The 13,833-nt window shown below is 29.1% G+C and overlaps 2 protein-coding genes across 2 annotated transcripts; both read left to right on the top strand.

Moving 5' to 3' along the window:
• The first annotated feature begins 5,042 nt into the window (after window positions 1–5,042).
• Window positions 5,043–11,020, top strand: LOC112729101 (palmitoyl-acyl carrier protein thioesterase, chloroplastic-like). The gene is made up of 6 exons (XM_025779467.2): window positions 5,043–5,215; window positions 6,233–6,366; window positions 9,336–9,449; window positions 10,093–10,264; window positions 10,356–10,424; window positions 10,536–11,020. The coding sequence occupies exons 1-6, from the start codon at window positions 5,066–5,068 to the stop codon at window positions 10,809–10,811; spliced, it is 915 nt and encodes a 304-aa protein (XP_025635252.2). The 5' UTR covers window positions 5,043–5,065; the 3' UTR covers window positions 10,812–11,020.
• Window positions 11,021–12,097: 1,077 nt separating this feature from the next.
• On the top strand, window positions 12,098–13,776 carry LOC112726309 (limonoid 7-O-acetyltransferse-like). Its single transcript, XM_025775644.3, has one exon. The coding sequence runs from the start codon at window positions 12,355–12,357 to the stop codon at window positions 13,717–13,719; it is 1,365 nt and encodes a 454-aa protein (XP_025631429.1). The 5' UTR covers window positions 12,098–12,354; the 3' UTR covers window positions 13,720–13,776.
• Window positions 13,777–13,833: the final 57 nt, after the last annotated feature.

Genomic DNA, 13,833 nt, shown 5'->3' with positions numbered 1-13,833 from the left:
TTGTAGGCTTTTTTTTTTTTTTGTTAAATTTACAATTCAAAAGCATCATGATGATTAACATCATTATTGAACCTAGTTGAAGTAATGTTACTTATATGTTAAAGCTATGATAATCTACATTTTACCATGCATGAAAAGCAGTTAAATTAATTAACTTCTAGTCAAAGGTAGGTGCAACAGCTTTCGTAATCCCTTGAAACATATATGTAATTGATAGTTGAGAGTCTGAAAATTTAGTTAAATCAGTCAAATCATTTAATAGCTCCCAACTATCAACTTCACATGAAAGTCAACTGCACCTGAGTTTCCACTTATATGTAATGTGGCAAAAAAATAAAGTAACTTCCATTGTTAGTAATACAAGTTTTTTCATTTGTGAAAATATAAACCTATGTTTTTTTTTTGTCTAAAAAATCAATTATTTCTTTTGCTTAGACTCTTAGAGTTTGTGCGCATCTGTTTAAAATTGTAAATGCAAATGACATAAAATAATTTAAAAAAATAGACGCACTTATGTTGGTTATTTCCTAACTCTAAATTATGTCAAGGTCCAAAATAAACTATGATATTGAGCATTACAAATATTTTGTATATCTACTCATTTTTTCTGAGATATTTTGTGAATACAAACCTTACCTATTATTATTAATGGAATTTGAAATTTACCAATATTATTCCATCTAATTTTGTATAAAACATGAATCTACCCAACCTATCTTGTTCTAAAAAGCTACTTTATTATAAATTTCAGAAATAATCTCCTAACAAGTCCAACAAATTCAAATCTAAACTAAATGAGAGTTACAAATATTTTTAATAAATTACAAGTACTAATTATAAATATATAATTTTTCTAGTTATAACAGTCATCTTTGGAAGAAAAACCATTAGTGACTTTTATGTTATGGTCTTCACCAAGTACCTGACAATGAAGTACTGACAATGAAGTACTGGCCGACGACGGAACCATTGGAACAGTCCACGGTGATGTTGAGTTGGCAATCGCCTGCAACAACGCGAGTCTCTCCCTGAGAAAGAAATCTTAGAATACAGCAAAAATTTTCGTCGCAAACTTAGATGCAAGATTGGAAGACTTGAGAAGGTGAAAAATTGGAGATTCGGAGGAAAAATACACCTATCTTAATTGGAACTTTCCTTTTAAGGAAAACAATAAATTCCATTTATCAAAGAGATCCATCTTTTATCTCCATACTTAACTATTTGCCAAATTGTGGATCCTAACTTTGTTTCACTCTTTCACTTGAATTTAAAACATTTCTACTAACCACCAACAATAAATTTCATTTATCAAAGAGGTCCATTTGTTAAGTATTTGCCAAATTGTTGATCCTAACTTTCTTTCATTCTTCCACTTGGATTTAATTAAACATTTCTACCAACCACCAACAATAAATTTCATTTATCAAAGACGGTAAATTCCACTTATCCTAACTTTCTTTCACTCTTTCACTTGGATTTAAAACATTTCTACCAACGGCCAACAATAAATTTCATTTATCAAAGAGGTCCATCTATTAACTATTTGTCAAATTGCTGATCATAACTTTTTTCGCCAAATTACCACCAATAATAAATTTCATTTATAAAAGAGGTCCATCTGTTATATGCTTAGTTAACTATTTGCCAAATTATCGATCCTAACTTTCTTTCACTCTTCCACAAGGATGTGTTTACAATTAAATTGATTTTGTTTATATTAGCCAGTTGTTTTGAATGGGATTTGGTTGCCTCTGTCTTTTTTGGGCCGCAACAATTATTTATCAAAAGGGAAAGTACGAGGAGCCAATGGAATTGTACAATGAAAATTTAGGGAGTATTAGAGATATAACCATTAGTGTTATCTTTTTTCATTAGCTAAAACTTTTGGGATGAGTGGTATCATGACATGGTATTAGAACTCTAGATCCGAAAGGTCAAGAGTTCGATGTTTGGTGAACCCAAAAATCAATTTAAGCTTTTAGAAAGATGTTTATTTGTAAATTGTACGTCCATTGGCTCCCTAGCAGGACTCTTATCAAAATTGACCAAAATATGGTTCAATTCAAGGTCCTCTTTGTTACTTGTGCTGACCCTTGGTATTTTATATGTTAGTTATTAATTGGGTTAAGTATAATTTTGGTTCCTAAAGTATAGATCGAAAAATTTTTTCATTCTCAACATTTTGTTGCATACAAAATCGTCTCTAAATTTTAACTTAATTTTAAAATCGTCCTTTTGACCTAAATCTTAAAATTTTTGACTAAATTATTCTAATAAAAAATTATAAAATAAAAAATAAAAAAAGAACACGAGGAAAGGAGAGGGGAAGAAGAAGAAGGGGGAAGGGCATAGGGGAAGACCAAGAAGGGGGACGAGGAAGGTCAAGGGACGGACGGACGTCGACGCCGTGTTCGACATCAACGCCAGCAAATCTGTAAGGGTGGACGTCGCGTACTGCTTGCCGTTTCTGCTCCTCCTCTTCTCTTGCTCGTTAGTCGTTGCTGCTCCTCGCCAGTCGCAACTACTCCTCGTCACCCACCGCTATGCTTCGCGTCCTCGCCGCTCATCCTCTCTAGGGTTCCAATTCTGCTTCTAATTTTTTGATTTTGTTAATATATTGTTGATTTTTCTGTTTCTTCTGTTAATTATATTGTTGAATTTTTTTATTTGTGAATTTGTGGATTTTGTTAATTACATTATTTTTTATTCTGATTCTATTATTGATGTTGATTCTAATTCCATTCTACTTCTATGGTTTTTCTGCTTCTGATTCTGATTCCATTATCCATTGTCATTGTTGGTGCTTTTGGTTGCTTATGCTTCTGTTTCTTTTATTGTTGTTGTTCTTTAGAGTTGAGAGAGATAGTGATGGAGATTATACAGATTTATTTTTCATTTTTGTTTCTGCTTTTTTATGTTTATTACATTGTTTCATTGTTGTTGTTGATGATGCTTTGATGAAGAAGAGATGATGTTATGATGGAGAAGAAGAATAGAAAATGAGGATTTTGGTGAAGAAGGAGAAGGAAATTTTGGTTCAAACGACAATTTTAAAACTAAGTTAAACTTTAGAGACGAATTCAAATACAAAAAAAAAAGGTTGGAAACAAAAAATTTTCAGCCTCTACCTTAGAGACCAAAATCGTACTTAACCCTTATTAATTATATAGTAAACACACACAATACTTTTGTTAAATATTATTTTAATTTTATACTCTCGTATATTTAAATTAATTATATTTTTTATTATTCATAATTATTAATATAACAATAAATATTACTAAACATGTATAAATAAAAAATATAATAAATATAAACTAATCAGTTAGTTATTAAAATAAAAAATAATTACTTTAATATAAAAGTAAAATTAAAGATCTTTATTATAAAAATACTAGAATTTTATATAATTATTTAATAATAACCGAATTATAATTTGTTGGTTATAATTTTTAAAATATTAATAAGGATATTTATTTAAAATTTTAATTTTAAATTTTTCACTATTTTATATGTTTTTATTTATGTAAGACCGAGTCAACTAATTCAATCAGTAATTTATCAATTAAATTAATAAATTAATAATATGACCAATTTGATCACTAATTTAATTCTGACATCGACTATATTCAAAAATATTAGATGTAATCTAACCAAATCTTATTTAAGTCACCAAAAAAAAAATCTTATTTAGAGTAATTTATTGGATAATATTAAATTCACTTTATTTTATTTATATAATTTATCCTATCAAGGGAGTCCATTTTTTCTCGGCATATTCCACTATTTGCAAAATCTTAGGACTAGGGAGTTATTCTTTTTCAGAGAACATCATTTAATTTTTGAAAATTATTGTATTTATCATAAATTTTAGATTTTAAATCATAAATTTTTAATTATAAATATTATTCTATATTTTTAAAAAATATTATTTTTGTGATTAAAAACTAAAAATTAGTTAATATTAACAAACTAAATAATGTTGGTCTCAATAGCTTTTTTAAAAAAAAATTATCAATTCTAACTTTTTTTTATTTTTGAGTGAATACCCAATTCAATCTTTGATCTTTGATAATTTCTTCGACTGAGGTTTCATCCAAACAAAAAAAATATGAGAGTGGTTAGTCTCTCTATTAATGATCTCTCTTTAAAACATACTTACATAACACGTTAATCACTATTATATCCTCTATTTAATTTTTATAAGTAAAAATAATTTAAAAATTACTAATATTTTTTGGTTTTACAGAGTAAATTATTTAGCTAATATGTTTAAAAAAGATAATAAAAAATAAAATAAAAAATTAAAAATCTTGATAATTATCCTTAAAAAACAATGAGACTCTCAACAAAAAAGAATTTGTTAATCTTAGTTTGTTTTTAATAGATAAATCAATAGTTTAATATATCATGTAGGCTTATTCCATTAATATCAATAAAAAATATTGACAAAGGGAAGTTTTTTTTTTTTTTTGAGGACTTTATTGTCTTTTGAAATAATTGTCAGATGTTTAGAATTTTTTCTCTTTTATTTTTCCATGAAAAAGCACTCACACTCATGAAAAGAAAACCCTATATAAGGAGCCCATTTATATTCTTGAACTTTGCTCCTTTCCTTATGCAGTTTTAGAAGTGGCAAAACATGTATGTATTAATTAGTATAGAGTTAGATTTTTAGTTTATCTAGTTTCATAATTCCAACAGAAAAATTAACAGAAAATGTTTCCCTGCCCACTATTGTTTTTTGCTTGTTTTATATTGTTGACAATAAATATTTAATTTTAAAGTATTAATTTTGTAAAATATTTTAAGTTTCATCCAATTAAATTTGTTTACTTCTTTTTGAATGTTTACGTTTCATCCAATTATTTTTATGCATGAAACATGTTTACATTAACGAATTCTTAATTATACTTTTGCAGAAACAATTATGGTGGCACCTATTACTACTGCTGCTTCAATGTGTGCATTTCACAATGTTGTGTTAGCAACACAAAACTATGGTATAAAAAAGGGCATCAAACAAGGACTTGGAGTGAAGCGTGGTTCTTGTGGTGGCTTACAAATGAAGGCAAATGCCCAAAATCATAATGGTGATGATAAGATTTCCAAAGTTGTTAGCAAATCTTCTATTCGTCAAAACTTTACCATCAGATCATATGAAGTTGATGCTAATGGAATTGCATCTATTGAGACTTTGATGAACTATTTTCAGGTTTGTCGTTAAACATCATCATCATTTTTAATCATACAAATGAGCTGCTGAAAACAAATTAAGACATGGTTAATAAAGTTAACAGATATTATGTAAATGCTATAGATTGTTAATATATATATATATATATATATTAATTTTTTGTTTTTAGATTGGCAAAAGTGTATGTTAGTTAACTTGAAATTTTACCAAAATAAAATATGAATTAATCATGTATCAAGAATTTAAGGTACAACATGAAAATACACAAAGTATGACTGAGAAATATGATGATGTCCATTAAAATGATGTCACTAGTAATTTTTTTAATTAGTCTTTGAAATTTTTAAAATTAGACATTTTAATTTTTTAGATTTTAAAATACACAAAATAATTTTCAATTTTATCACCGTTAGATAATACAGTCATCTTTTAGTTTGACCAATTAATTACTAATAGTGACGATTAGTTTCTAATAGTGACGGTTGACATAAAATACAAATTCACACACGTGATAACAAAAGAAAAGGCGCGTGGGTTTGTGTATTAGTGTGAAAACAAAAAAAAAATCACAAAGTATGCGCGCGTTTGATATTAGAAGAGTTTGTGAAGCGCACCTAAAATATAAAATATTAGATTATTCTTAAAAGGTGTTGTTTTTTGTGAAAAAAGTGTATCCATTGATATTAAGATAAGACTACGTTTTATAAATGATCTTTTTATTATTTAAAGAGATATTTTTTAAGTGATATCATAATTGTATTATCTATTTTACTATAAACAAGTAACAAAAAAAAAATAGAAAAACATAGCCTATTCTATAAATATGCTACTCTTTTTTAATCTAACCCAAAAAAAATGTTTTTTTTTTGTCTACCTAGCATAATGAACATAATTATCTGCATACTTATTAAATTGAACATTTGATATATTCATTGTTCACATTGTTTAGTATTTTTATTGTCTACCTATATTTTTCCATATCCATAACATACAATATTATTGTTATCTCATTTGGCTCTATTATTTGTTTCATAGAGCTCTATAATTGATCACTGTAACACACTTGGGATCCACGTTGATGCAGCTGGTTCTTCGAAAGAAATGATCAAAAGGAACTTAGTATGGGTATATAGTGAAATGCAGGTTTGGATTTACCGTTATCCTAAATGGTAAGTCTTCCTATACATATTTATAATTTTAATCTTATTGATATCTTTACGATCAATAATGATGACTCTATAACATATCTATCACTGGATTTGGTTGAGTAGTAGTTTATAGGAGATCGATTGATATTTATTTGACTATGAAACAAGATTGCTATACATTCATAAAGAATAATTATTCAGTGTTTTAAGAGTAAGATAAAACGATTTACTCTTTCTAATTAGTTTAGATCACATAAGCTCAAATGACTTTGTTATAAATATTCTGTTACAAACAAGAGAGCAATCTAAAGAAAGTATATTATGTATTATTCAGTCTGATCAAAAAATACAATGTACAAGGGGTATATATAAGTGTTAGAAGAATCAAAGTAATAAAAATATAGAATCCTACAATTAATATACAGATATGCTATATAAATATAAACGATACTAACTGATCTAAAATGATTCTAATGATTCTCTAACATCCCCCCTCAAACTCAAATGGGAGCTAAGAATACCATCTTGTGTTTGGATAACAAAGTCCGGAAATGAGTCGGGTGATGAGCTTTCGTGAAAATATCAGCAGTCTGATCCGGTGTTCCAACAGCAATGAGTCGAACAGCATCAATAAAGATACATTGCCGAACAAAGTGACAACCAATCTCAATGTGTTTGGTGCGTTCATGAAAGACATCATTATGAGCAATCTGAATAGCACTGCGGTTGTCACAAAAAATATCAGTAGGGGACGACTGAGGAGCACCCAAATCTTCGAGAAGCCAACGAATCGAGATAACCTCAGCAGTAGTGCCAGCAAGGGCACGGTACTCAGCTTCTATGCTTGATCTAGCAGTGAACGTTTGCTTCTTAGTACGCCAAGAAATGAGAGCATCGCCAAGAAACAAACAGTAACCAGTAGTAGAACGACGATTAGTGGGATCACCAGCCCAATTAGCATCGGAGTATGCCTGAAGGGACAAAGAGGAATGGGCAGAAAAATAAGGGCCATGAAATAGAGTGCCTTTAATGTAGCGAAGAATGCGAAGAACTGCTGCATAGTGAGTAGTACGAGGAGCTAACAAAAACTGGCTAAGTACATGAACTGGATAGGCGATGTTTGGTCGGGTGACAGTTAAGTAGACGAGTCCTCCAACTAGCTATCGATAGAGAGTAGGATTATCCAAAACAGTGCCATCTATAGGAGTAAATCGAATATTAGGCTCAAGAGGAGTAGACTCAGTCCGACTATCTGTAATCCCGGCTCGAGCAAGAAGATCTGAAGCATATTTAGCTTGAGAGAGATAGATGCCATCATCGGTGGATATGACTTCTAGACCAAGGAAATAGCTGAGAGAACCAAGATCTTTCATCTCAAAAGTACGTTGAAGGGACGCCTTAAGATCAGAGATACCATCAGTATCATCTCCAGTAATGATCATGTCATCAACATACAGAAGTAGAAGAACAACTCCACGGTCACTTTTACGAATAAAGAAAGCATTCTCATGAGGACTGCAAGTGAAACCAAGACTACATATGGTAGTGCTGAACTTGTCAAACCATTCACGAGGAGCTTGCTTAAACCCATAGAGTGCCTTGCGAAGTAGACAAACTTTTCCAAAAGGACACGGATAACCCGGAGGGGGTTTCATATAGACCTGTTGTTTCAAATCTCCATTAAGAAAAGCATTTTTCACATCCATCTGACTGAGAGACTATTTTTTTATTGCAGCAATGGCAAGAAGAGCTCGAACAGATATGAGACGAGAAATAGGAGCAAAAGTCTCTTCATAGTCAATACCATACTCTTGCGTACAACCCTGAGCAACTAGTCGTGCCTTATAACGGTCAATAGAACCATCAGAGCGAGTCTTGATCTTGTATACTCATCTGCTTCCCACAACTTCTTGATTAGAAGGAGAATCAACCAAGTCCCAAGTGTGTGCTTTTTCAGTCTTGATCTTGTATACCCATATTGTATATTGTGTATTATCCAGTCTGATCAAAAAATACAATGTACAAGGAATATATATAGATGCCAGAAGAATCAAAGTAATAAAAGTATAGAATCCTACGATTAATATACAGATATACTATATAAATATAAACGATACTAACTGATCTAAAATGATTCTAATGATTCTCTAACATATTCAATAATAACTTATCATTCAATTAATATATCAGTATGTCTAAGAGTTATAATTTGTACTGAGAACATCTAATAATTTTTTCAAATTTTGTATCCAAAATTAATTTATGAATATATTAGTTTTGTCAAAGTGAAAACTACTTCTACACATAGGATATAACATGTAATCATAGTACTATGTGAACAATAAATCTGTTTGTTAGTTTCACTTTTAGTTATGTTGACAAATTAGGAAAGGTACTGTATGATTATGTTATTTTGATAATTAAAATTAATTTTATTGGCATAATAAAAATCAATTAAAGAATAAAGAGGAGACACAAAAAAAAAACTTAATTAAACACTTAAACTTAATTATAAAAACACCATAATTCACCTGATATTTCTCTACAAATTAAATAGCAATATATTGCTTTCTTAAGTAATTATAAAAGTCTATGTACTATATATTCTCTCTCTGTATATTAAGCCTTATGGAATTTTTTTTAGATTTGGTCTTGGTTGAATTCTTATAGTTTCTTTTAGGGTGGAAACTCAGGTGCAGTTGACTTCACATGAAATTGATATTTAAGAGCTGTTAAATGATTTGACTAAATTTTCATCTAACAGCTCTCAGGTATCAACTTTACGTGAAGTCGACTTCACCTGAGTTTTTACCTTCTTTTAGGATGTTATTGTCATATTTTTTCATTTAATTTTTTTTTACGTTTACAATAATACTAAAAAATAATTAAAATTTGTCTTATTTAATATTTATTAATTATTACAATAATTACTAAATAAAATAAATTCTAACTATTTTTTTATTGAACATTTCCACATTTGTATTATACAGGGATGATGTAGTTGAAGTGGAAACTTGGTTATCTTCAGAAGGAAAGAATGCTGCGCGCTTCAATTGGATTGTGCGAGATTTCAAAACAAATCAAATGTTGAATAGAGCCTCAAGGTTTATAAATCAATTACTTTTAAACATTTTCTTCCTCACTTTCCAACAATCACATCGTCAAACCTAAAAAAAATGATCTTTTTCTTGGGAGGAAAAATAGAAAATATGACATCATTTTTTTTCTTTCTCGAAAATCAACTTTAACAGAAAAAATTTGGATGGAAAATTATATTTATATCGCATAGATTGACATTATCACATAAGTATACATAAAGATAAATAATATTATACATGTATGATAGTATTATACGAGGCTTGTTTTATAAAGAGTAATTTACACTAATATTTAAGGTGTACAACACTAAAATCCAATAAAAACTTCATGCCAAAATAATTCTGAAAAAAAAATCACTATATTTGGAATAATTATATATATAATATCTTTTTACACTTTTACATACATACATGAGTATCCATTTTTTTTTTCATGATTAATAGAGATGTTATTAAAAAAAATTATTATATAAACTCTCATAATTTATAATTTTTGGACGCTATTCGAAATTAACTTGATTAGTAAAGAAAAAAAATAACTTAAATCCTAAATTTTAAATTTTAAATTCTAAACTTTAAATTCTAAAATATAAATCTTGAAAAACATAATCAATTGATTTGGATTTGAATTTTAATACTGTCTATGCAGTGTTTGTGTGTTGATGAACAAATTGACAAGAAGATTATCTAAAATACCGGTAGAAGTCAGAAGGGAATTTGAGTCCTATCTTAAAAATTCCAGAATTATTATAGAAGGTGATGACAAAAAAATACCTAAACTTGATGACACATCAGCAGATTATATTTGTCTTGATTTAAAGGTATACATGTTTTCTTTTCTAATAATTTTTTTTTTTTCATTGATTATTTTTTTAAATTTATATTATGTAACATGTGCGTGTTAATTTTCAGCCAAGATGGAGTGATATAGATATAAATTTTCATGTCAATAATGCGAAATATGTTAGTTGGATTCTAGAGGTATTTAATTTCTTTTTCTAATATATACTTTTAGAATTTAACTAGACAACTAATTTTTGGTACTTAATATCAACTAATTTTTTAAACTATTTTTTACTTTGAAATATGTAGAGTATTCCAGAATCAATCTTGATGAATTATGAGTTATCTTCCCTGACTTTGAAATTCAAGAGGGAGTGTAAGAGAGACAGTAAGTTACAATCTCTAGCTGAAGTTTGTAGTGACAATAATAATAACAATAATAATAATAACGTTGAGTACAATCATATGCTTCGATCTGAAGATGGTGTTGAGATTTTGAGAGGAAGGACTGAGTGGAGACTCAAACCTACTAACAACTTTGACATTTTTAATCATGATCCAGAAGCTTCCATTAAAGACTTGTAATTGGGACTTGGGAATTGCATTAGTCTCTATTTGGAAAGATAGGAGACTCGAATCCGCAACCTCTTAATTGAGTATAGGGAGTCTATACCATGTGTGTCTCTGTTACTTTGATGGTTAATAATAATAACAGAAATATTAAGATAAAAAAATAATCAGAATTTATTTTATTAAACATATTATATTTATTGTAATCATATTGTATACTTTAAATATTATGGTAATTACATTGTGTATTTTAAATATTTTTTTTTTTTATAATTTTTTTATTTTATATGTTCATAAACCTTTTTTAAAAAAAAAATCCAATAACTTCATATCATACGTCAATTGCTTTTATTATACACGAAAAATATAACACAAAAAGGGATAAATAAAAATTTTATGTAAAGATTGGCCTCCTTATATTAAAATTTTTAAATCTGTCTTTATATATAATATTTATAATTATATAGTTATTATATCTAAAACAATCATGTTAATATAAAATATATATTAAACATAAATTAAATAATACACACGTGCGCGCGCGCACATATATATATATATTTTGATTGATTTTAGTTTATAAATAATATTTTGTATCTAATATTACTTACTTATTCTAACAATAACCAAAAAATATAAAATAAGATAAGTTTAAACAATTTTGTGCTAATTTTCTGTTGTCTCCTAAATATTTAATCAATCAATTATTTTTTTTAAAAAAAAGTTTTAAAATTTATCCAACTCTTTTAGTGATGCACTAAGCACATGTCATGCTAAGAAGTGATGATAATAACTTTATGTCAACTAAAGGGAAATGATATTTGGCCAAAGCTTATATGTCAACTAAACCAAAACCAATCTAAACCATACATTGTATTTTGATAAAGAGAGAAGTGTGTGAAAAAAAAATATTTAAGTCTTTTTATAAAATTAAATAATAAAATATTTTTATTATTAAATTATAAAAATATTTTAATAAAAATAATAATATAATATATATTTTAAAAAATAAAAATTAATTACGAACGTAAAAAATATAATTCACGTATTATTTTGTTATTTATCTATACTTTTAACATATTGGTACGTATAAATTTATCATCTTACAAAAACAAATATCTTTTGTTAATATCATAATCCTATGATATATATATATATATGCAAAGATATTGTTACATCACTTTATACAAATCCAAGACCTACCATGTCATATTGAATCAAATAATGTAATTAAATTGAGCTATATCAGTCTCCTTTTATTTTTAAATGTTAAGATACACTAAGTTCCATACGGATTTTACAAAGTTTGAAGTTAGAAACTTGTTGACATTATCTGCAATCATCATTTTCCAATAAAATGACAAATATCAAATGGCAGAGCACCTTATATGATAAGATTCTCTTCTTGTTCTAGTTCTAGTATAATCAATGATTACATTAAAAGACAAGTCAAAACTTTTTGCCCTCCTTCTAGCTATAAATTAGATTGCACATGTTGCAACTTTTTCTCACACAGTTCATTCTCTAGAAGCCATAGAAATTAGAAAAAAAAAAAAGGATGAAATTTGAAGTAGAAATCATTAGTAGAGAAGACATTAGGCCTTCTTCTCCAACACCCTTTCACTTAAGAACCTTCAAACTCTCCCTGTTGGATCAGCTCATTCCTGCTCCATATGCTCCTATAATCTTGTTCTACACCTCACAAAATGACACAAATACCCTCCTTGAAGTCCCCAAGAAGCTAGAATTGCTGAAACAATCTTTATCTGAGACACTAACACAATTCTACCCTCTAGGTGGCAAGATCAAACATGAACTTTCCATTGATTGCAATGATGAAGGTGCTAATTTTGTAGTATCCAAAGTAAAGTGTCATCTTTCTGTGTTTCTAAGCCACCCCAATTTGACCCTTTTGCACAAGTTCCTTCCTAGTGATGAACTTGTTTCTAAAGAATCAAACTTTGGAACCTATGTCACCAACATCCAAGTGAATATGTTTCAATGTGGTGGAATTGCCATTGGAACATGCATTTCACATAGGATTATAGATGGTGCTGCATTAGCCACATTCCTAAAGTGTTGGAGTGAAAGGGCTAGAGGCTGCAAACACTTGACACAACCAAAGTTCATAGCATCTTCTCTTTTTCCCACAAATAGTTTATGGCTTAGAGACTTATCAATGGGAATGTGGGGTTCCTTGTTCAGGCAAGGAAAGTGTGTAACAAAGAGGTTCTTGTTCACAAACAAAGCTATATCCACCCTCAAGGCTCAAATGTCTGCAAAATATTGCTATGATGCAGCGCAAGATCCACCTACGCGGTTGGAGACTGTTTCTGCAATCTTGTGGAAGTGTCTCGTGGCAGCATCCCAATCGCGGTTTGAAGTGCAAAGGTCTTCTTTTGTGACTCATTTGGTGAACTTGCGGCGGAGAATGGATGAAGCTCTATGTCCTGATCACACCATGGGCAACCTAGTTTGGTTAGTTTCAGCTAAGCATTTCGACGAACACGGGATGAGCATGGATGACTTGGCGTGTAAGCTAAGGAACACAATATCAAGAATCGATAAGGATTTTGTCGACAAATTGCGAAGCGAAAAAGGGATCTCAATCATGAAAGATTCGCTTAGGGAAATATGTGAGTTAAGATCAAGGAATGAAATGGAACATTTTGGGTTTAGTAGTTGGTGCAATCTTGGATTCTATGAAGCTGATTTTGGGTGGGGAAAACCAACATGGGTGAGTAGTGTTGCATCAAATGGTCCTATGTTCATGAATCTCATCATTTTGGTTGATACAAAGTTAAGAGATGGCATTGAAGCTTGGGTTACATTGGATGAAAATGACATGAATCATTTGATTTCAAACACTGAAATCCTCAATTATGCAACTTTGGATCCAAGTCCTTTAGACCAAAGTTATTAAGTCATTTCCATGAAAAGAACATATATTTTTCAACTTCATAGGAAGTTAATAGTTGAAAACCGTTAAATGAATTGAGAGATTCGACTAAATTATCATCTAACGGCTCGTGAATTT

This window comes from Arachis hypogaea, chromosome 12, assembly GCF_003086295.3.
Source record: "Arachis hypogaea cultivar Tifrunner chromosome 12, arahy.Tifrunner.gnm2.J5K5, whole genome shotgun sequence".
Taxonomy (NCBI): Eukaryota; Viridiplantae; Streptophyta; class Magnoliopsida; order Fabales; family Fabaceae; genus Arachis; species Arachis hypogaea.
Note: the sequence above shows the minus strand (reverse complement) of the source record. Positions and strands in the feature narration are given on the sequence as shown.